Source organism: Chiloscyllium plagiosum, unplaced genomic scaffold (assembly GCF_037043375.1).
Source record: "Chiloscyllium plagiosum isolate Xiang-an unplaced genomic scaffold, Cpla_swu_hap1 HiC_scaffold_23, whole genome shotgun sequence".
NCBI classification, from domain to species: domain Eukaryota; kingdom Metazoa; phylum Chordata; class Chondrichthyes; order Orectolobiformes; family Hemiscylliidae; genus Chiloscyllium; species Chiloscyllium plagiosum.
In genome coordinates this window covers 60,903,127-60,927,491 of record NW_028270161.1, presented here as the reverse complement: position 1 = coordinate 60,927,491, position 24,365 = coordinate 60,903,127, and the positions used below count along the sequence as shown (strand labels likewise).

The 24,365-nt window shown below is 42.0% G+C and overlaps 1 protein-coding gene across 2 annotated transcripts in view; it reads right to left on the bottom strand.

The window, feature by feature from the left end:
• LOC122561437 (dynein axonemal heavy chain 3-like) overlaps nt 1-24,365 on the bottom strand; it is a 557,691-nt gene that overhangs the window by 37,521 nt on the left and 495,805 nt on the right. For both annotated transcript variants that reach the window (XM_087999740.1, XM_087999741.1), the window contains 4 exons: nt 21,371-21,548; nt 12,268-12,344; nt 9,121-9,414; nt 2,276-2,413 (listed from right to left, as the gene is read on the bottom strand). In XM_087999740.1, the coding sequence (XP_087855866.1) occupies nt 2,276-2,413; nt 9,121-9,414; nt 12,268-12,344; nt 21,371-21,548 (687 nt within the window). The remainder of the gene's footprint in view (nt 1-2,275; nt 2,414-9,120; nt 9,415-12,267; nt 12,345-21,370; nt 21,549-24,365) is intronic.

Below are 24,365 nucleotides of genomic sequence, written 5' to 3'. Positions count from 1 at the left end.
TGCCTGGAGATGCACCTCAAGGGAAAGCAAGTGCTGGGAAATGGGATTAGGCCTGGACAGATAGTTCTTGGCCAGTGCAGTCACAATGGGCAGAGTGGCATCCTTCCGTGCCATAATTTTTCTGCATTTTCTAAATATTCAAAATATTGGAGGACGACGAATGTAAGGGGATGTGCGAAAGGAACACGAGTTGTACTGTATTGGAGCTGTTGCCTAGGAGGGCCAGCATGGACATGATGAGTTGAATGTGGAATATGAAGAGCCATCAGTAAGGACCTAGCTGAGGGTGCTCTTAGTTGTTGCCAGGGATGAAGGCTGGAGACCTCACGCCGGCTGAGGGGGAGGAGCAGCTTGGGAGCTAGGGAGGGCCATCTTGTTACAGTGCATTGCACACTGCCAATTGACAGTATGTTCCAGTGGAGGGTGGGGATACCAGAACCTTGACCAAAAGTTTCAGAGAAAATGGGGGAAAAGCCTTTCCATCAACTCATTCAATATTCCAATGCTTTATAACAGAATATGTAGTAATAAATAACTGGATAGTAACTGACAAATATACAAACATATGAAATAGAAGGGGGAATATTATGTTCAGTCCTTAGTGTCTGTCCCACTACTGAAAAAGGTCAATAAGGACTGATGTTGCAAATTCGACATTCCCATCTACCCAGAAAATGTTTCATTTCCCTGTCTATTTATGCAAAATATTCAATGAATATTAAATCAAATATTCAATATTCAAAAACCCTCACTGCCCTCTGAGGCAGAGTTCCAAAGTTTCACAGCCCTCACATTTCCCCTCATTGTTGTTTGAAAAGGGCGACCCTGAATTTTATATACTACCCCCTACCGCTGGAATCAGTTATAGAATCATCGAACTTTACAGCGTGGAAACAGACCTCATTCATGCTGACCAGATATCCTAAATTAATCTCGTTTCATTTGCCAGCATTTGGCCCATATCCCTCTAAACTCTTCCTATTTGTACACCCATTAAATGTCTTTCAAATGTTGTATTTGTACCAGCCTCCACCACTTCCTTTGACAGCACATTCCATACACGCACCACTCTTTGCATGAAAAAGTTGCCCCTTGACTGAAGAAAAAACCTTTTCACCTTAAACCTACGCCCTCTAGTTTTGGACTCTGCTACCCCTGGGTAGGGTAAATAATAGCTACTTACCCTATTTACGCTCCTCCTGATTTTATAGACCTCTACAAAGTCGCCCCTTAGCTTCCAACCCTTCAAGGAAATTAGACCCAGCCTATTCAGCCTCTCCTTAAAGCTCAAACCTTCCAAGTCTGGCAACATCCTTGTAAATCTTTTCTGAACCCTTTCAGGTTTCACAACATCCTTTCTATAGCAGGGAGAATTGAATGCAGTATTCCAACAGTGGCCTAATCCATGTCTTGTACAGCCTCAACATGACCTCCCATCTCTTATACTCAATGCACTGGCCAATAAAGGCAAGAATACCAAACACCTTCTTCACTATCCTGTCTATCTGCAACTCTACGGTCGAGGAATAATGATCCTGCACTCCAAGGTCACTTTGTTCAGCAACACTCCCCAGGTCCTTACCATTATGTGTATAAGTCCTGCCTTGATTTGCCTTACCAAAATGCAAAAGGAAACATTTCTTTCCAGATCAACCTTGTCCAGACCAGTCAGAATTTGTACTCACTTCAATCAGATTATCCCTCACTTTCCTGAACTCCAATGGAAACAAGCACAGCCTGTCCAGCTTTTTCTCATAAGAAAACTGGTTCATTCCAAAACCAATCTCATAAAACTCATCAAAACTAAATTATGAAACTGACCTATTTCAAACTAGGTAATACCAGGTATGGTGTATGAACTGTCAATGAATCAGAGAATCCCTACAGTGTGGAAACAGGCCAGTTTGCCCAACAAGTCTACACTGATCCTCCGAAGAGTATCCCACCCAGACCCATTCCCCGCCCTATTACTCTACATTTTCCCAAACTAATACACCTAACAGACACATCCCTGAACACTATGGGCAATTTAGTATGGCCAATTCACCTAACCCGCACATCTTTGAACTGAAAGACATTTGTACATACTAAAGTTGTGAAAGGTGCTATATAAATGCAAGTCCTTCTTCTAACTCAAATGGGAGAATATCACCAACAGGGCCACATTGAAACTGTTAACAAGGGAATCCAGATTTAACAATAGCACAGCAATTTAATGATTGTAATTCATTATCATTTGAGCATTCTTTCAACACAGTCTCTCATTGTGACATACCTGAACCTGCTTTGCACTGATCCTGAGATCAGATTCATTGAATTCATAAGGGACATTCCAGCCGAGTGAACCAAACATCCTGCGTTCTTGAATGAGAGCGTGGAAGAAACACAAAGCGAAGAGAAGCTTCTCCCATACCTGTTAATGACAATAACTGTAAAACATAAACTCCAGTTTCTTATATAAAAAAACTAATCCCAAATTCTTTAAATGGAAATGATGACATCAAACACTGCTTCAGAGTCAAGTGAAAAAGGGGAGAGTTTGGGATCATGGACTGATCCAGAGTGAACCTACAGAAGGAAAACTGAGCTCCTGTTGCGATTGTTTTGTAGGATAATACTACTACAAGAAAAGTTAGATACCTCTGCTTAATATCTGTGGGCCGTCAGTATATATGCATACACTTTATCCTTGAGGAACATTCTTTCACTCCTGACATACCGTTGTTTTATTTACACCTGTACATTGCAGGTTACTAAACACACTTCTGTACTGTAGTGTTTAAGACCTCTCTCTTTACATGCTTCTAGTCTGATGACTTCTTCCATCCTATGCAACTGATATCAAAGCAACATTGTCTTTTGCCTATTCCATTATCTTGCATCTTCCCCAGGTTTTTCTCTTACTTATTTTACATGATTACATTTTTATTATTACTTTGGCTTATTGACATAGTCATTGTAATCATAGAATCCCTACCATGTGGAAACAGGGCGTTCAGCCCAACAGGTCCACACTGACCCTATGAAGAGTAATCCTCCCTGACCCACTCTCCTACCCTATTACTCTACATTTACCCTAAACTAATGCATCTGACCTACACATCCCTGAACACTATGGGCAATGTAGCATGGCCAATTCACCTAACCTGCACATCTTTGTGATTGTAGGAGGAAACCAGAGTACAGGGAGGAAACCCACACAGACACGGGGAAAATGTGCAAATGCCACACAGACAGTCACTAGAGACTGGAATCGGACCCTGGTCCCTGGTGCTGAGAGACACCTGTGCTAACCACTGAGCCACCGTGCCGCCCATGTTGTAATTATTGTCACCATCTTCCATTCTCCCCTACCCCTCTCAAAATCTGAATCTCAAGATCAAGATGATCTGGAACTCTGACTGGCACCCCAATCTGGCTTGCTTGACTTCAACATAATCATGTTGTACCATGTGTGGAATTATTGTAACGCTCTGTACATTTTCAATTTGGTGTGACCCACCTCTGTCCCACATCTTGTGATAATCATACTCAGTCTCACTTTTTAGCTCAAGTTAGATCATTGCTCTCCTGCTCTTCCTGAATGACACTTTCAAGTGTCTGATTATATGAGCTTATGGCTGATCTGTCACTCTGATGACTGCTGCTTCTGATTTTCTGTCCCTCAACCAGCTTTTCTGCTCTGGTTTTAAATACAACAATGCTTTCACTTTGTGTCGCATTGTATTGCCTCTGTTGTGGGTTTTCTCCATTTTTTCTAGCATCTAATTTTCATGGAAGATTATATTTGGCTTGAATTAGGATGAGGAATTAAGAGAGCGAAAAGGGGTCATGAAATATCTTTAGTGAGCAGGGTTAAGGAAAACCCCAAAGCCTTTTATTTATATATAAGGAACAAGAGGGTAATTAGGAAAAGGGTTGGCCCACTCAAGAATAAAGGAGGAAAGTTATGGGTGGAGTCAGAAAAAATGGGTGAGATTCTTAACGGGTGCTTTGTTGAGGTTAGGGAATAGATCTTTGATTACTCTAGGTCAAGTCGGCATAAGGAAGGAGGAAGCGTTGTCTATTCTAAAAGGCATTAAGGTGGACAAGTCTCCAGGACCGGATGGGATCTATCTCAGATTTCTGAGGGAAGCAAGAGACAAAATAGCTGGGGCTTTAACAGATATCTTTGCAGCATCCTTGAACATGGATGGAGGTCCCAGCAGACTGAATAATTGCTAATGTTGTCCCCTTGTTTAAGAAGGGTAGCAGGGATAATCCAGGTAATTACAGACCGGTGAGTCTGACGTCAGTGGTAGGGAAGCTACTGGAGAAGATACTAAGGAATCGGATATGTACCCATTTGGAAGAAAATGGGCTTATCAGTGATAGGCAGCATGGTTTTGTGCAGGGAAGGTAAAAACAATGACTGCAGATGCTGGAAACCAGATTCTGGATCAGTGGTGCTGGAAGAGCACAGCAATTCAGACAGCATCCGAGGACAGGCAAAATCGACGTTTCGGGCAAAAGCCCTTCATCAGGAGGGAAGGTCATGGCTTACAAACCTAATAGAATTCTTTGAAGTGGTGACAAAGTTGATTGATGGGGGAAAATAAGGTTCTCCAGGCTGATGAAGAAAGTGAAGTCGCATGGGCTTCAGGGTTTTCTAGCTAGATGGATAGAGAACTGGTTGAGCAACAGGAGACAGAGGAAGGGAACTTCTCAAAATGGAAACCTGTGACCAGTGGTGTCCCACAGGGATCCATGCTGGGACCACTGTTGTTTGTGATGTACATAAATGATTTGGAGGAAGATGTAGGTTGCCTCATTAGCCAGTTTGCAGATTACACTAAGATTTTTGGAGTCGCAGATAGTGAAGGGGGCTGTCAGAGAATACAGCAGCTTAAAGAGTTGGGCAGAGAAATGGCAGATAGAGTTCAGTCCGGGCAAATGCAAGGTGATGCATTTTGGAAGATGCAGTTCAACAGCGAACTATACAGTATATGGAAAGGTCTTGGGGAAAATTGATGTACAGAGAGATCTGGGTGTTCAAGTCCATTATTCCCTGAAGGTGGCAACACACGTCGATGGAGTGGTCAAGAAGGCTTACGGCATGTTTTCCTTCATTGGACGGATATGGAGTACAAGAGTTGGCAGGCCATGTTACAGTTGTCTAAGACTTTGGTTCGGCCACATTTGGAATACTGCATACATTTCTGGTCGCCCCATTACCAAAAAGATATGGATGTTTTGGAGAGGGTGCAGAGGAGGTTCACCAGGATGTTGCCTGGTATAGAGAGCACCAGCTATGAGGAGAGGATGAGTAGTTTACCATTAATTACATTGCAAAGAAGAAGGTTGAGGGTGGACCTGATTGAGGCCTACAAAATCATGGGAGGTGTAGACAGGGTGGATAGCAAGAAACCTTTTCCCAGAGTGGAGGACTCAATTACTAGGGGTCATGAGGTCAAAGTGAGAGGCGAAAGATTTAGGGAGATATGTGTGCAAAGGTTCTTTGCACAGAGGGTGGTGGTTGCCTGGAATGTGTTGCCAGTGGAGGTGGTAGGGGTGGGAACCATAGACAGATACATGAATGGGAGGGAGCAAAGGGATACAGATCCTGTGAAAATAGGTGACAGGTTTAGATCGAGGATCTGGATCGGCGCAGGCTTGGAGGACCTGTGCTGTAATTTTCTTTGTTCTTGAAATTAAACATTAAAACTGGTAGATCCACTTTTAACCTCCTCGTTAACAACTTGGCTGATGAATACTCATTATTCAATAGTGCTGCTCTGTAACTGAGTCGTGCTGATTTTCTGGCTACATTCTTTTGCATCAGTGACTTTGCAATCTTTACCATCCTCTCTGCTTCTCCATGTGATGGAGGATGAAGTGGAGATTTTATCATCTGATTGATATAGGCCTCTGAAGTGAACTTTCGGAATTCCTTTTATACGAATTGAGGTCTGTTGTCAGATATTAGTTCCTCCAAGAACCTGTGTATCACAAAGATCCTTTCCAGGGCTTTAGTTACTAACCCTGCTGGGTTTGTAACAAGTTCTTTTGCCACTTCAATCCATCTTTAATTACAGTCAATTCTTTTTGAAATCAGTCAAATCCCCTGGCCCTTTTGGACATTTTGACAGCATTAATTGTTGGTATTTGTTGATAAAGTTAAAAATCACACAACACCAGGTTATAGTCTGACAGGTTTATTTGGAATCACTAGCTTTTGGAGCGCTGCTCCTTCATCATGTAGTTGTGAGGTAGGACCATAAGACACAGAATTTATAAAAAAAATTACAGTGTCATGCAACTGAAATGATATATTGAACAAACCTAGATTGTCGTAAAGTCTTTTATCGTTTAGAATGGGTTGCAGGTTTCAGTTCATTAATATGTAAATCCCAGAACTTCTTTTAAGTCACATTCTCAAGATAACTTATGGTTTTATAAAAAAAAGTGACATTTCAGCTCAGACAATGCATTAAAGGTGTGAGGTTAGAGTTTATCTATATCCCAATCTTGAGTCAGACTAGTTCTATTTCCAAAGTGGAATTTACAAAATATTACAGAGTGACTGCCTGCATTGACCACCTGCAGATTACCACAATAAAACCAGGACCATAGCCTGCTGTTGTGATTTTTTAAAAAAACTTTGTCCACCCGGCTCCTCCACATCATGGCATTTGTTGATGGCACTGTTGATCATAAGTTTGTGAAATGATAAAATGAAATGTCTTATTCCTTTAGAAATTCTTGGCCACCATATTGATTTTTGAGCTCTTGCACTGAATGTAGTCAGCAATCATGACTTTTTGTTGAAGTGTATCTGTCCAAAACAGCTGTTTGCATCTCATTTACTAAAGGAGTTTCTTCTTGCTAATTTGGCCAAATTGTTGACAGCTGATGAAATAGGATGGAAGTGTTTTCAAGCTCCTGTGTTTAACTGTGTGAGAGTCTCACACAGTCTCTGTTTGGTTTGAGAATCAATTGAGCACTATTGTGTCAGTTCAGTCACTGGCAATCTGACCTTACTTTGACCATGCTGTCTCACTAGAATTTTTATGCAACACGACTTGATTGATTGAAACTTGCCCTTTCTACGACTAAAGTTCTTTTACGGCTAAAGTGTGCATTGTACAAAACACTTGTTCGGCTTCATTTGGAGTATTGTGTACAGTTGTGGATGTCACATAATAGGAAAGATGCGAATGCTCTGGTGAGTGTGCAGAAACGATTTACAAAAATGGTTCCAGGAATGTGTAGTTATGAGGATAGACTGAAGAGGTTGGGACATTTCTCCTTGGAGAGAAGGAGGCTGAGAAGAGATCTGATAGGTGTTTGCAAAATTCTGAGAATGGGAGTAGATGGGGAGAAACTGTTCCTGCTTATAAGTGGACCAAGAGCCATAGATGTAAAGTGATTTGCAAAGGAAGCAAGGGTGATAGAAAACAACGTTTGTGCACACAGCAAGTGGTTAGGGTATGGCATGCGCTGCCTGGAAATGTGGTTGAGGCAGGTTCATTTGAAACATTCAAGAGGGCTTCAGATGGTTAATTGAATAAAAATAACACGCAAGCGCGTGGGGAAAAGCAAGAGATTGGCACTTGAAGGTCTGGTACCGACACAATGGGATAAATGGCCTCCTTCTGCACTGTCACACTTCTGGGATTCTGGGAATACTTTAAAAATGCGTCATATTAGATTAGATTACTTACAGTGTGGAAACAGGCCCTTCGGCCCAACAAGTCCACACTGACCCGCCGAAGCGTAACCCACCCATACCCCTACATTTACCCCTTTACCTAACACTACGGGCAATTTAGCATGGCCAATTCACCTGACTTGCACATCTTTGGAGTGTGGGAGGAAACCCACGCAGACACGGGGAGAATGTGCAAACTCCACACAGTCAGTCGCCTGAGGCGGGAACCGAACCCGGGTCTCTGGCGCTGCGAGGCAGCAGTGCTAACCACTGTGCCACCGTGCCGCCCATATTCTGCAGCACTTTCTTTCATGCTTGGTCTATTATCAGCTCTCGACCCACAGCGTATAAACTTGCTGACTGGGTGTCCCTGCTCCTTTATATGTAAACCTTTCAGAATTCTATTGCACAGAGACTGCCAGTAAGAGAGCTCTCACTTCTGGCCTCATTGTGGACCCTCCACATTTTCAAATGGTAATAATATTGGCAACGTTTTTTACTGGAGGTGCCATCCTGTGCCAAACTGACATCAGTGAGAACTCCCTGCTTTCTTTTGAGTGTCCTATTTCTGTGCTTTTACTCTCCGGAGTTTCCCCAATGTGTTGTTTGGCTTTGAGGTCTTCTGAAGTTCTTTCTGAAATAACACCACAGAATTATTATATGTCTATGTAGGATGGTATCCTGTCACCACATCACCCTTTATTTACACATGGAGAGTCCTTAACACTGATCCAGCTCCCTCAGAGCCAGCTGAACGAGTGAACAGAGCCTCTGGCACTCCTGTTTATATCTGTCAGCTGGGACTCCCTGCTTGGACCAAATTAATAGCTCCAATCAGGAACTCATATTCTATGGGGGTTGACCTGGCTGACCTTGTTACAGTCACTACACATTCATGCTTTTGTTTTGAAGACTTCCTGTTTTCTCAGCTGTTGCCCATGGACTGTGATCTGACTTGAGATCCCGGTTTTGGAGGTTATCCGAGCTGTCACCATGTTTTAATCTATGCTTCAGGTTATTACTGCTACTGGCATGGTTAGATACCTCTTCACATCTCTGGCTGTGAGTGTAGGTGCATGTACATTTAAAGGTTGCTGGCTCCTCATGCTAGGGTAAGACCCTTTGCCTCGTGATATACTATAACACTCTTTATTTACATCTGCACATCGAAGACTACAGCTCACTAGCGTAACGTCTAAGAGCTCTTACTTCACATGCCCATTGAGATCAATTTTCTTTTCCAAACCCAAGAATCAAATGCTCAGATGAATCTTCATCATTTATACTTTACCTCTTCTACAAAGACCAACATCCTGAGACACATCACTCAAACATTAACAGTGTCAGCAAGAGTATAATTAGATTTGACACACCAATGATACATGGGCAAACAGAACTCATGGGAAGCAGGAACTGGAAGTGGGCCATACCTCTGGTTTATTGCAGCCATTGAAGAAATGTGGATCTGAGATTGGATCATTCAGGTAGGACCTCAGCAGATTGGCTCGAAGTCCCTTCGGTGGTTCATTTGTCATTTTGATTCCATTTTGTAATAAAGAGACTGGGAAATTTTGAGAAGGATAGCTAGTGAGCCATAGGCGAAATTCTGGTTTGGTTATGTCACTGTCAGTGATGACCTCTTCACAGATACGTTCCAGCTCTGGCAGCCAACTACTCGCCAGGTGACAATTCTGTAGAACAAGCCACGTACCTTCCTCAGCCGCCTAGAAAACACCAAACCATTACACAACCAGTTCTGTACAGTCTGACACTTTTTGTCATTTATATGAATGATTTTGATGTGAATATAGGAGGTATGGTGAGTAAATTTGCAGACGACACCAAAATTGGTGATACAATATACAGTGAAGAAGGTTACCTCAGTACAATGGGGCCTTATTTGAATGGACTGAGGAGTGGAAGATGGAATTTAATTTCAATAAATGTGAAGTGTTGCATTTTGGGAGGGAAAATCAGGGCAGGACTTATACACTTAATTATAGGGTCCTGAGGAGTGTTGCCGAACAAAGGGACCTTGGGGTGCAGGTTCATTGTTCCTTGAAGATGGTCACAGGTAGACAGGATAGTGAAGGTGTTCAGTATGCTTACCTTTACTGGTCAGTGCATTGTGTACAGGAGGTGGGATGACATGTTGCGGCTGTACAGGACATCGGTTAGGCCACTTTTGGAATACTGCATTCCTGCTATAGGAAAGATGTTGTGAAACGTGAAAGGGTGCAGAAAAGATTTACAAGGATGTCGTCAGGGTTAGAGGGTTTGAGTTATAGAGAGAGACTGAATAGGCTGGGGCTATTTTCCTTGGAGTGTTGAGGCTGAGGGGTGACCTTATAGAGGTTTGTATAAAATCATGAGGGGCATGGATACAGTGTATAGCAAGCTTCTTTCCCCTAAGGTAGGGGAGTCTAAAAGTAGAGGGCAAAGTCTTAAGGTGAGAGGGGAATAATATAAAAGGGACCTGAGGGGCAACGTTTTCATGCAGAGGGGGTGTAAGTATGGAATGAGCTGCCAAAGGATGTGGTGGAGGCTGGTACAATTACAATATTTAAAAGATAGACAGTTACATGAACAGGAATGGTTTAGAGGGATATGGGCCAAATACTGACAGATGGGACTTGAATGATTTATGCTCTGTTTCCATGCTGTACAACTCTATGACTCTCTGACTCAATGAATCACAGAACCAACTTTATACTGAATCACACAGTCAGCTTATGCAAGTGGCATAGTGGCTCACTGATTAGCCCTGCTGCCTCACAGCGCCAGGGTTTGATGCCATCCTTGGGTGACTATCTGTGTGGAGTTTGCATATTCTCCCCATGTCTGCATGGGTTTCCTCCGGGTGCCCCATTTTCCTGCTATGCCCAAAAATATGCAAATTAGGTGGATTGGCCATGCTAAATTGCAGATAGTGTCCAGGGATGTGCAAGCTAGGTGGATTAGCCATGGGAAATGCAGATTCACTGGGATAGGGTTGAGGGGTCGGTCTGGGTGTGATGTTCTTCAGAGGGGCAGTATGGACTTGATGGGCTGAATGGCTTGCTTCTCCACTATGATCCTATAGGTATTGCATCACACAGTCAGCTCTATATACAGTCAGTTTTATCCAGGTACTAAATCACACAATCAGCTCCGTACAGACTGAATCACACAGCTGAGTCTCTTTAAGGACACTGAATCTCCCAGTCAACTTTACACAGACTGAATCAGGCTGCCAACTCCATATAGACTCAACTAGACAGACAATCCTCCAGAAACACCAGATTGATCAGTACTCATTCTTGCCAAATGGCATGTAGAAATACCTCCAAAATTTGATAATTTTATACACGAGGTGGGATGTCATGTTGCAACTATTTTTGGCAACAATTATTTATTGCTTTGGTGTGTGAATTTGACCGATTCTGTGTTGTGTCTGGAGAGGTGACTGAGGTATTCAGTCTGTCCATTTAAACAGACTGAATGCTGTAACTAAATCAACATAAAGCTCAGTGATGATTTTAAAAGAAATATTGCAACATAGGGGCCGATCTCTTCATCTCTGTTGTTGGTGTGCCATATAATTGTGCCCGTTGTATCATCTAGGATCACACACTAGTGGATTCTCATTATTTTCAAAGCAGAGATGGATCATTTCTGGATGTCGATCATGATGGTTTCTAAGGTGCACCCACCTCTGTAATCTTCCTGTAAATGATCTCTGGAATTTTAGTGAGTGAACTTGGAGGTCCAACGGGAATGTTAGAGTTGTGGGGGACCAACACTGGGAGAAGTGAGCACTGCTGCTGGAGGTCAGAGACCACGAAGGTCTCTGAAGAGGGAGACAACAACAGAAGACAGCACACAGAAAAGACATCGAATAAAACAGCTGGTAGGTCATCACTGTGGAGGGAGATGCTCTCAAGAAGATGCCCATTCTAATACCCGTGGCTCCAGCATGATGACAGACCTAAAGAAAGTCTTGCCAGCCTCCAGCCACCACCAGAAAGCAGGTTCCGGGTACCTGGCGTGAAGATGGCAAGTGCCACCACTGCAATTCTTGTAGCTGCACAAATCTGTCCCCAAGTGGCCCCTGAATTGCTGAGAACAAGCTACCTCACTGACAGTGACAATTGCACCTCGCCCCCCCCCTACCAAAGTAGAGTAGGCAGTGAATTTGATACAGAACTTTCTAGAGTACCCTCCCCCCATCTCCAAAACCACCATCTCACACGATTCTGGTTCTGGTTTGAGCCCTGCCCAGTCCCATCAGGGTGACTTGTCGCCCCTGTCATTTCCCAGCCTGGGAGGCTATTACAAAGTAATTTGACATTCGCTGAACCGACAGAACCAGCTGTCTCCTGTTTCTTATTTAAATTGGGTGAACTGTTCCTTTTAGGCATTTTTGAGAGACAATAGGAAGAAAGCTGCACTTGAAACATCCACAAACATTAACATCAGATATGTGGGAATTTCTGACTAGCTGTTACTTTCTTAGATTCAGTGACTGTTATATAATGGAGTATAAATCATAATGGGAAAATGAATTGCTATCAGGAAATAATTATTCAAAAACTTACTTTTTCAATCATTTTTCCAGCAATTGGACCTTGGCCCTGGCCAAGTGAGATCGTTTGGAGATTGGCTGCCCCCATTCCTGAAACACAACATACATTTTAACAAACATTACTTTCGAATGGACTGATAATAAACCAACATATATCCATCAATGTATACTCACCATCTTGTGCATATTATTCATTTCCAGTCCTAAAACCCGACTTAGAGTCATAGAGTAATAGAGATTTACAGAAACAGACCCTTCAGTTCAACTCGTCCTTGCCGACCGGGTATCCTAAATAAATATAATCCCATTTGCCAGTAATTGGCCCATATCCCTCTGAACCCATCCAGACGCCTTTTAAATGTAATTATACCAGCCTCCACCACTTCTTCTAGTAGCTCATTCCATATACACACCACCGTCTGCTTGAAAACGTTGTCTCTTAGGTTCCTTTTACATTTTTCCCCTCTCACCTTCAAACTATGCCCTATAGTTTTGGATTCCCCTACCTTGGGGAAAAGAAAACTTGGCTATTCACTGTATCCATGCCCCTCATGATTTTATTTAAATCCGTCCTTCTTATACGTCACTTCTACCTCAGAAGAAATTCCACTGATCCAAAAATGTGAACCCTTCTCCCCTGCACCAGCTCCTTAGTCATGCATTCATCTGCTCTATCCTCCTATTCCTACCCTCACGAGCTCATGACATGGGAGTAATCTAGATTTTATTACCCTCTAGGACTCCTTTTTGAATTCCTGTCTAACTTCTTGTATGTTCCCCTCAGAATTTCATCCTTTTCTATTCCAATGTCATTAGTTCCAACATATACAACAATCTCCTGCTGCACCCTCTCCCCTTTGAGAGTATTCTGCACCCTGTCCAAGATATACTTAATCCTGTCTCCAGGAAGGCAAAACAATATTTTAATATCTTGCTGTTGGCCACAGAAATGTCTATCTGTGTCGCTGACAAGAGAATCCACTATCACATTCGATCGCTTGAAACCTGGCATAGTCTTTGTTACATTAAAGTCAGTCTTGATGCCAGAAACCTGTCTGTAAGTGCTACATTCCCCTGAGAGTCCATCAACCCCGACATTTTCCAAAACAGCATACTTGTTTGAAATGAGGATTGTCACAGGAGACTCCTGCACTAACTGCCTCCCTCTCCTACCTTTCCTGGAGGTCACCCATCTACCTGTGGTTTTTCTCCCTTCCTAAAACTGCTATCCAACACACCTCCTAACTCCTGTGAATTCTTCATTGCCTCTAACTGCCACTCCAACCGATCTGATAAGATTCACAGCAAAACAGACTTCCTGCAGATATAACCATCAGTAACATAGAAATTTGCCTAATCTCCCACATCAAACCAGAAGAGCATATCACTAAATGCCATCTTTTCATCTTCATAAACTACAGACCCAGAAAATCAAAGTCTGACTGCTCTAAAAACACTTGCTCAAGGCTAGCTTAGTACCTGTTCAAAATATTTTTAGAGTTTAATCAAGAGACATCTCAATAAAAATATATAATTGACAAAGAATGCACTCTATTCACTTTTGTAGATTTTCAAAAAAAAACCCAGTAAGGTTACACTTCAAAACTAGTCACTTAGCTATTCCCCTGCTGTGAGCTCCCCCACACAGGTTTCTCTAAGGTCAGCTGTGAATTTTGCTGTTTGTTAATTTTTCTTAGACAAACTCCGATGTCCAGAGATACTTGAAACCAAACAGCAGAGGCAGTTAGCTGTGCAGGTTACTGGTGGATCAAAGTTAAAAATCACACAACACCAGGCTATAGTCCAACAGGTTTAATTGGAAGCACACTAGCTTTCGGTGCTTCCAATTAAACCTGTTGGACTATAACCTGATGTTGTGTGATTTTTAACTTTGTACACCCCAGTCCAACACCAGCATCTCCAAGTCATGACTGGTGGGTCAGACAGCTACATAAGTTTACTGCTCTGTTTGATTTACTTCCCATGTGGTTACTATGTTTGTCTCTCTTCCTCCTTTTTAAAGTGCCATTGTTTTGATGCTTTTTCCTCCCTAAAGTTCCAAAACAATGCAACAGCTAGAATTCGAGGAGATCAGCTTCAACACTGACAATATCTCAAGAAAGGAGAAGTTCTTACAGCCACAATTTTTTCCAGTCCTCCATCTTGGATTACCCAGGCTGCTATCACAGTTTATATATCCAGATTAATGAAAATTGCCTTTATAATTTTTGTTAACCATTCTGAGGTTTATAGGCAAAGTTTCTATGTTACTGATGGTTATGTCTGCAGGAAGTCTGTTTTGCTGTGAATTATGCTGTTTGGAAATTGTATTTTTAAAAGAAGGGTGAAATGCAGGGATCATGTGATCTGTTCTAAAGCTGAAAATCACACAACACCAGGTTATAGTCCAACAGGTTTAATTGGAAGCTGGGATGGCTTCATTGTTACAGGTTAAGGGAGGGGGCAGCTATGTCACTGGGAAGAAGGTGCAGGGTGTTTATGTTTGGAGACATTGTGTACCAACAATTCCCCAAAATTCCAGAAAAATCTTGAGAATGCTTGGTAGTAAACAGTTACATTTTAAATTGTCTATTTATTTCCAAGGTGAACAGGAATTGACTTTCAAAGATACTACCCCAGAAAATTGGAACAGCTTTAGAAATGGGGAGCACCTGTGGACTGCTTGAAGGAACCATTATAATTCTAGTCGAGACTGTGCTGTCTGACAGGAGTAAAAGACAAACATTTCTGTCTGTAGTTGAAAATATAGGTTGCATACAAAAAGAAAATAGTGTTTGATCAATGGTGTTTTTAGTTATTTATTACAGTGAAGGTCGTAAAATACAAAAATCTTGTCTTGTCATTCTTTCAACTAATAGTTTAAATTTATTTTTAAAAGGCACAAATCTCTACAATAAATTTGGCCAGCACTTATATGAACAGAAGAATTCAGTTGTTCTTGTTCCATTTAGTGAAGAATTAAAATGGCTTTGCTGATTGCTGAAACTTTTCTTAAAATATAGAATGCATCTTTAAGTGCCTTACATCAAATAATTTAAAATTTAAAAGTAGTGGCAGGAAAGGTGGAAATAGGGGAAAATGTTAGCATTATGAAAGCAGAAATTATTGAAGTATTAACTCAATGAGGGGATCTTGAGGAAGTAAAGGTGACATATAACCTGACCTCTAGGATTCATTTACAAGTGAAGCAATTGAACTTCAAGATATAGAAAAAATTCTGACTACGAAAGGGGTGGTAAAGGAGGTTTGGGGGAGCGGGGTTGGTGGAGGGGTGGGGTTGTAGGGAAATAAAGGAAGATAAAGTGGAAAGAGAAAAGATAATATAAAAGATTATATTCAAACTTGGAAAAGGAAAAAAGAAAATTGCTAAGAGAAAGTGAAGCCTGGCAATTTGAACTTGATAGAGAAAGGCTTTGATTACATGAACAGAGAACAACCAGCAGACTGATGATTTAATACCTGTCTTTAATGTGACAAAGAATATTTGACTCATGCCAAAACTCAGAGAGGGATAAGATGAAATATATTACATATTATTTGAGAAAATTGCTCTGAAAGCTCAGTGATACAAGAAATTTGGATAATCCTATTACAAAGTGTTTTGGTAGGAAAACAAAAATTGGAGATATATTCAACTGTTTCGGATAGACAGTCTGCAGATAGCACAGTTAAAATTACTGTGGTTGATGCATATGAGCTGGTTCTGGAAGCGTATAAACAAAAATTGTGAAATCTGAGGAGGAGACAGGATTTTGAGAGTTCGATTATGTAAATCTATAAAGTTGGAGGTTAATTTATGAAAACTGTAGAGAGGTGCTGTTGCATAGGTCTGAAAGGATTAATAGTGATTTGTTGCCATAAGCACCATCCAATGTAGTAATGTTAGAGAGCTGGTTGGAGTGTGGGAGATACCCTAAGGATTTAAAGGAATCAGACCTGCGATTCGGCCCTCTTAATCGTTGCTGTAATAACATAACTTATCTCTGCATTTCTGCAACTAATTACATGTTACAATCAACCATAACGTGTTTATAACAAGATACTTTTCCAGTTAGACCAGAATGCATCTAGAGGCAGCATGTATAATGTTTCCTTGGTTCTCCTGGTAAATACTTGACATGCTGGAGTTCTGAGTTGAGAGCTTGTTTTGGAAGTCTTGTGTTAGGCATGCAGACAATGTGGGCCTGCCCAACTGACTGTCTGACATGTTGGTCTGAGTGGCGATACTGATATTGGAGTGCCTGGACTGCAGCTGGATTGAAACATTTTCTGGAGGCATTGCTGGTGTTAAGATGATCAGAAGAGATAGGAACAAGTGTAGCCATTTGGCCCCTTGAGCCTGCTCTATCATTGAATAGGAACATGACAGGTTGATCTGACAGTCCTTACATTCACTTTGCTGCTTTTTCCCTGTAATCCTCGATTCCACTACCAATCAAGAATGTGTATTATATCCTTAAATATGCACAATGACTCTTGTGAAGCTCTCTGTGGCAAGGTGTTCCAAAGATTCAACCCCCTTTGAGAAGAAGTTCCTCCTCATCTCAGTCTTAAATTCATGTTCCTTTATCTTGAGACTATGCCTCTGGTCCTAGACTCTCCCACCTTCTCTCAGCATTTACCCTGTCAAGCTCATTAAGAATCCGACATATTTCAATGAGATCACCTCTCATTCTTCTGAACTGCAATAAGTAGAATCCCACCCTGTTCACCCTTTGCTCATAAGGCAATACCTCCAAACCAAGGATCATCCTAATTGTGCCTTTTCTGATCTTTCTCCAATATCTTTCCTTAAATAAGGGGACCAAAAGTTCTCATAGTACTCCAGATGTAGTCTCACTACCACCTTGTTCTGTTGCAGTAAAACTTTCCTGCTCTTATATTCCAAAACCTTAAAATCTGGGTCAACATTCCATGTTGCTCAGGAATGTTCCCTGATGACTGGGCCAACATTTCTGCTGCACTTGTGCTAGCCTTCTGTGCTTTGTGCACAAGTTCCTTTGGTTGCAGCTTTGTGCATTTTTTCTCCACTTAAATACTCTGTTCATTTGTTCTCTCTTCCAAAAGGAACAACTTCATACTTTCGCACATTGTACTGCATTTGCCAACTTTTGCAAACTTACTTAGCCTACCAATATCTTTCTGTAAACTCTGTCTCTTTCCTTCTCACAACTTGCCTTTCCATTTATTTTTGTGCTAGAGTACAATTGCTTCCTTTCTCCACGTCATCTATATACATTGTCAACAGTTGAGGTCCCAACACTGATCCCAGTGGAACCCAACTAGTTCCATGTTGCCAGTCTGATAAAGAACCCCTTAGCTCCACTTGCTGTTTCCTGCTCATTGGCACAAATATATCAAATTGGCTAATGTACTACCTCCAACATCATGGACTCTTATCTTATGACCTAAGCTTTTGTGGCATGTCACATTGACAGTTTCTAAACCACCAGTATTTCTTAGAGCTTAAGGATTTTTGGAAGATTACAATCAAGGCATCTACTATCTCTGTAGCTACTTCTTTTTAGATCTTAGGATGCAGGCCATCAGGGGATTTATTTACATTTAGCTCCATTAGTTTATCTAGTACTACTTCTCTATTTTATTGTGAATATTCCATGCAGTCAGATACAGTACTTAAGACTTGTCTTTTGAATAATCTACACTTTGTTTCCTTTACAGTGACACTACCTCGTAAAAAGGAAGATGAATGTGGTTGAATAGAAGTTCAAATATCTCAGTTCCAGGACAGCTTGCAGGAATTTCCTCAGGTTAGATATTTTCCAATCAACCTGTTCAGGAATGTTATTACGCACATCTGAAACAGGTAGGGACGTGAACCCGGGTCTCCTGGCTCAGAGTTGTGACATGACAACTTCACTACAAAACTCTTGAGTTCTACAGGGTAGTGTCCTTTCCCCAACCAGCTTCAGTTGCTTCATAATTTTTCCTCCGTCTATCATAAAGCTCAGAAATGGGGATTTTCGCTGATGACTGCCTAATGTTCATTGCTGACACTTGAGATACTGAGGCAGTCCATGTCCAGTGCAGCAAGACCTGGACAATATTCATGTTTAGGGCGGCACGGTGGCACAGTGGTTAGCACTGCTGCCTCAGAGCACCAGAGACCCGGGTTCAATTCCCGCCTCAGGCGACTGACTGTGTGGAGTTTGCACGTTCTCCCCGTGTCTGCGTGGGTTTCCTCCGGGTGCTCCGGTTTCCTCCCACAGTCCAAAGATGTGCAGGTCAGGTGAATTGGCCATGCTAAATTGCCCGTAGTGTTAGGTTAGGGGTAAATGTAGGGGTATGGGTGGGTTGCGCTTCGGCGGGTCGGTGTGGATTTATTGGGCCGAAGGGCCTGTTTCCACACTGTAAGTAATCTAAAGTAATCTAAATCTAAACTGTCAAGGAGGATTTGCACCACACAAATGCCAGGCAACGATCACCTCCAACAAGAGAGAATCCAATAACCACCCCCTGATTTTCCTTGGCACTACAACTGCTGAATCCAACATATCAACAACCTTGAAGTTACCATTGATCAGAAACTGAGCTGGACCAACCATACAGATACAGCAACTACAAGGGCAGAGCAGAGGCCTGTAATTCAACAGCCGCTAACTCAACCCCTGTCTCCCCAAAGCCTATCCACCAACTTCAAGGCACAAGAGACACACTGGTGTAATGGAATACTCTTCACAACATTAAAGAACTTTGACACTATCCAGGACAAAGCAGCCTGCTTGATTGGCACCAGCTTCAATATTCACTTCCCCCAACACCAGTGCATTTACTAAATGCACTGCAGTAACTCATTAGGGCTTCTCTGGTAGCACCTTCTAAACCTGTGACATCTATCCCCTAGAAGGACAAGGGCAAAAGATACTTTGAACACCAAGGTTCCGCTCCAAGCCATACACCATCCTGACTTAGAACTGTATTGCCATTCGTTAACTGTTGCTGGGTCAAAATCCTGAAACTCCCTAACATTACTGTGGGTACAGCTATAGCCCAAGTGCTGTAGTAGTTCAAGAAGGGCAGCTTCTCCTGGGCAAAGATGATAAATGAAGTGATGGCCATATTCTGTGAACAAATAAAAAAAATGAAAGGCTTTGAGGAAATGAACATTTTTGTCAAACTCTGCGGAGCAGATCTTTGACATTTTTCTGCAAAACTAAATATTAAGTGGGTTTCCCATAATATGTTAGATCACAGGTTAAAATAAAATGTCGATTGGGATGTGTGCCCAACCCAAGAAACATTACATGGGCTTCATTTAGTGACCAGAAATTCTGATTTGAGTTCTGCCTGGAAGTGAGGGGTTAGTGTTTCCACAAGCCTGCCTGTAATTGGCCAAGCAGGAAGAAACATTGCTGAATTTCAAACAAAAAAAAATCAACTGTTATGGACTAGGCCAGACCACTCAAAACATTCTTAAGCAGGCAGCCCGAGACCTAACTTTGCAATTTGTTTCAGTAAGTGTGCAATGAAAATTACCCGGAGTAAGATAGCTAGGTTGACTACTAGATTTTAAAACAGGCAAAAGCTTTATTCAAAAAATTACACAATAAAACATAAAGAACGGAATAAAGAACTTCTCCAGAACTCAACCTATCCAACTAGACTTAGTTATGCTGTTCTGAATACACACAACAGTCCCAGTAAGCAAATTCCCTTTAAAAACCAGTAGAAATGGAACACATGTTTACAGGTTGAAGTTGAAGGCAGAAGGAGAGAGAGTTTCCACACAGCTCCCTGTTGAACTTCCTAGTTCAAGACTGAACTAGAACTAAAACTGCTCAGCTCAAAGAGCTGACCACTCCCCTCTCTTTATAGAGGTCACTTCTAAAGCATGACCACTTTGGCCTGAAGTCTCATATGTTTACAAATAAACAAAAGGCCTCTGAAACTCCTTTTCATCTCTGTACCAAACCAGACTGATTGGAACCTGGCCCGATTTATTGCCCCTCTGAAAAAAAATCACAGACAGATTCTCCTTGAGCCAATGAACAGCTGTTAGAAAAAAAAGGATTAGCTTTGTGACACAACTGTGATTTTCTTCTCTTTATTCATTCACAGGACATCACTGGCTTTCCAGGATTTATTGCCCATCCCTAATTGCCCTTGTGAAGGTGATGGTGAGCTACCTTCTTGAACCGCTGCAGTACTTGTGGATCCACAAAAGGAGGGAATTCCAAGATTTTGATCCAGAGACAATGAAGAAATGGCAAGATGTTTTACATTAGTTTATAAAATATTGTGCTTATAGAAATATTGTCCTACCTTCAAAACTGCCTCCAAGTCAAATTTGTCTGCGCAGCAAGTTTCTGCTAATTGTGGATCAATATCCAGACTGTTCAAATTAACCTACAGTTACCAGCTGCCAGGCATCATTTAAATCACAGGAACTACTTAATTTACGCAGCCTGTATAACAATCAAACCAGTAAATAGTTCAGTCAGAGTTCTGAATAAGACTCATATTCAGACACTAATCTGAATAAGAGTCACATTTTAAAACTCAAAGTTTTAACTCAATTTCTCTCTCCATAGATGCTGGGTTTTTCCCGCACTTCCTGTGTTTTTGATAATTCAGTATAGCTATTCAAAATTATTGTCAGCATTTTCCAGGAAGTAGACTAACTACCCAATTTAAGAATGTTTAATTTTTGTGACAAACCCATTTTAAGTTGAATGAATGAAAAAATAACTCTCCACTTTAACCTCTTCTTGATCTGAAGCCATCCAAAATTCCTGTTTTCCCCAGTCCTGCCCTCTTGCAAATTCACAATTTTTATCACCCTACATGCTTTCAGCAGCTGATAGATCATGAACTCAGGAACTCCCTCTTTAAGCTCTCCATCACTTACTCATCTTTTACAATGCTCCTGAAAACTCTGGACGGAGATTTGAGTCATTTTCCCCAACATTCCCTTGTGTAATGTAGATTGCAGTTTGCTTTGTACACACCCCTGAGCAGGCCTTGGGTCACCTTCCTACTTTAAAGGCCCTATGTAAATACAAGACTTTGCTGTTGTTGAGCGAAGTTTTACTGTACTTTCTAAGTAAGACAGTGTCACTGATAATTGGCAATACCTTGTTCCTCAGCGAATCTCATCAGTAAGGCCATGGGATCAGCTCCAGCTGAAAGGACAAAGATGAGTGGAGTGAAATGCCTGGAGCCCTTATAACTGTGTTGGAGATCAAAGGTTGGAGGCTCAATGTAAGCTGCACCCATTTTCACTGTGATGAATTGCTGAATGGCGGGAATCATCTGCGGAATAAAAAATTAGCAATCAACAAAAAGTTCAGCAAATTAAACTACACGGAGATAGTACTCCTGTTTTTAACCGAGCACAGATTTAATTATTTTCAATCATAGCGAGTGAGAGTTCTGTATTGAGTAGCATGTCTGGTGAGTGATTACAGCATCAAAGGAGCCCATTATGTCCTTGCTGGCTCGCTGTAGAGCAATGCAAATAATCCCTCTGCTCAATCCTCATTGGCCAGCTGATTTATTGTCTTCAAATGTCCATTTTGAAATCACTCGTTGTTTCAGCTTCCAACTCCTCGTAAGGATCAAGCTGTTACCACTTCTTGCCAGAAACATTCTCCTCAAATCCCTCTTGCATCTCTTCTCAAAGACTTTAAAACAGCACTTCGTTCTTGTACCATCAGCTTTTCCTTGTTTCCCTTGTCCAAAGCGCAGTGATTAGAACTGGATACAGTACTCCAATTAGGGCTTAACCAGAGTTTTATAATGATTTGGCATAACTTCCTTGCTTTTGTACTCAATATCTGTCCTTATTAAGTCCAAGATGCCATACACCCTTGCTCACTCTCTTGGTTGGATCCGCCTTCGAGAATCTGTGCGACATGAACCTCTCTATCCCTACAAACTTCTTCGTGCTTCCTAAACTTGCTCACACTGTGGCCCTATTTCAGGGAAGCTAGGGAAATGATGGCTGTGCCCCTTGTTGCGATATTTGTTTCATTGATAGCCACAGGTAAGGTGCCAGAAGACTGGAGACTGGCTAATGTAGCGCTACTATTTACAAAAGGTAGTAAGGAAAAGCCTGACATCCCAGGGTACTGAAGGAGGTGGCTCGAGAAATCGTGGATGCGTTGGTGATTATTTTCCAGAGTTCGATAGATTCGGGATCAGTTCCTGCGGATTGGAGGGTCTCGCCCCTATTTGGCCTGTCTACATACTGTGTCAGGAAACTCTCTTGCACACATTGGACAAAAACTGACCCATCTAAAAGTACTTGAACTAAAGTATTCCCAGCCAATATTTGGAAAGTTAAAGTCCCCCATAACAACTACCCTGTTACTCTCGTTCCTACCAAGGATCATCTTTGCTATCCTATCCTCTACATCTCCGGAACTATTTCAAGGCCTTTAGAAAACTCCCAACAGTGTGACCTCTCTTTTCCTGTTTCTAATCTCAGCCCATACTACCTCAGTAGAGGAGTCCTCAAACGTCCTTTCTCAACCGTAATACTGTCCTTGACTAACAGTGCCACACCAACCCCTCTTTTACATTTTCTCTGTTCTTACTGAAATATCTAAATCCTGGAACCTGCAATAACCATCCCTGTCCCTGCTCTATCCATGTCTCTGAAATGGCCACAACATCGAAATCCCAGATACCAACCCATGCCGTAAGTTCACCCACCTTATTCTGGATGCTCCTGGCGTTGAAGTAGACACACTTCAAACCAACTTCTTGCCTGCCAGTGCCCTTCTTGCGATCTTGAAATCTTAGTTCTGACTTCACTACTCTCATCCACTTGTATACTCGAGCTACAAATTCGGTTCCGAACCCCAGGGCTGAATTAGTTTAAAGCTTTGTTAACATAAAGTATAATGCGATACTGCAAAGGTTGTGGGCTCTGACAACATTCTGGCAATAGTACTGAAGACTTGTGCTCTATAACATGCTGCACCCCAAGCCAAGCTGTTCCAGTACAGTTACAACACTGACATCGATGTGACAATGTGGTAAATTGCCCAGATATGTCCCATACACAAAAATCCAACCCAGCTAGTTACTGTCTCGATTATCAGTAAAGTGATGGAAGGTGTCATTAACTGTGCTGTTGTGCAGCACCTGCTCACCAATAACCTGCTCAGTGACGCCCAGTTTGGGGTCCACCAAAACCACTCAGTTCCTGACCTCATTACAGCCTTCATTCAAATATGGACAAAACAGACGAATTCCAGAGGTGAGGTGGGAATGACAGCCCCTGACGTCAAGGCTGCATTCGACCAAATGTGGCATCAAGGAGCCCTAGCAAAACTGGAATCAATGGCAAACCCTCTGGTGGTTGGAACAAAGGAAGGTGGTTGTGGTTGTTGGAAATGTGTCATCTCAGCCCCAGGACATCCCTGCATACATTCCTCAGGATAGTCTCGTAGGGCCAACCATCTTCAGCTGCTTCATCAATAATCTTCCCTCCATCACAAGTTCAGAAGTGGGGGATGTTCGCTGATGATTGCGCAACGTTCAGCACCATTCATGATTCCTCAGATGCTGAAGCAGTCCATGTTGAAATGCAGCAAGACCTAGACAATATCCAGGCTTGCGCTGACACATGGGAAGTAACATTCACACCACTCAAATGCCAGACAATTAACAAGAGACAATCACCCCTTTACATTCAATTGCATCACCCTCACAGAATCCCCCACTATCAACATCCTGGAGGTTACCATCGATCAGAAACTGAACTGATGTAGTTATATAAATATTGTGGCGGCAAGAACAGGTTAGATGATAAGATGTCTATGCCAAGTAACTCACCCCAAAGCCTGTCCACCATCTAGAAGAAACAAGACAGGAGAGTGATGGAACACACCCCATTTGGCTGAATGTGTGTAGCTTCAACAACACTCAAATTGCTTGTCATCATCCAGGACAAAAAAGCCCACTTGATTGACACCACATCCACAAACATTCACTCCATCCACCCCCAAACTCAGGAGCAGCTGTGTTTTCCTATCTACAAGAGGCATTACAGCAACTTGTTAACGCAGTGGTTAGCACTGCTGCCTCACAGCGCCAGAGACCTGGGTTCAATTCCCGACT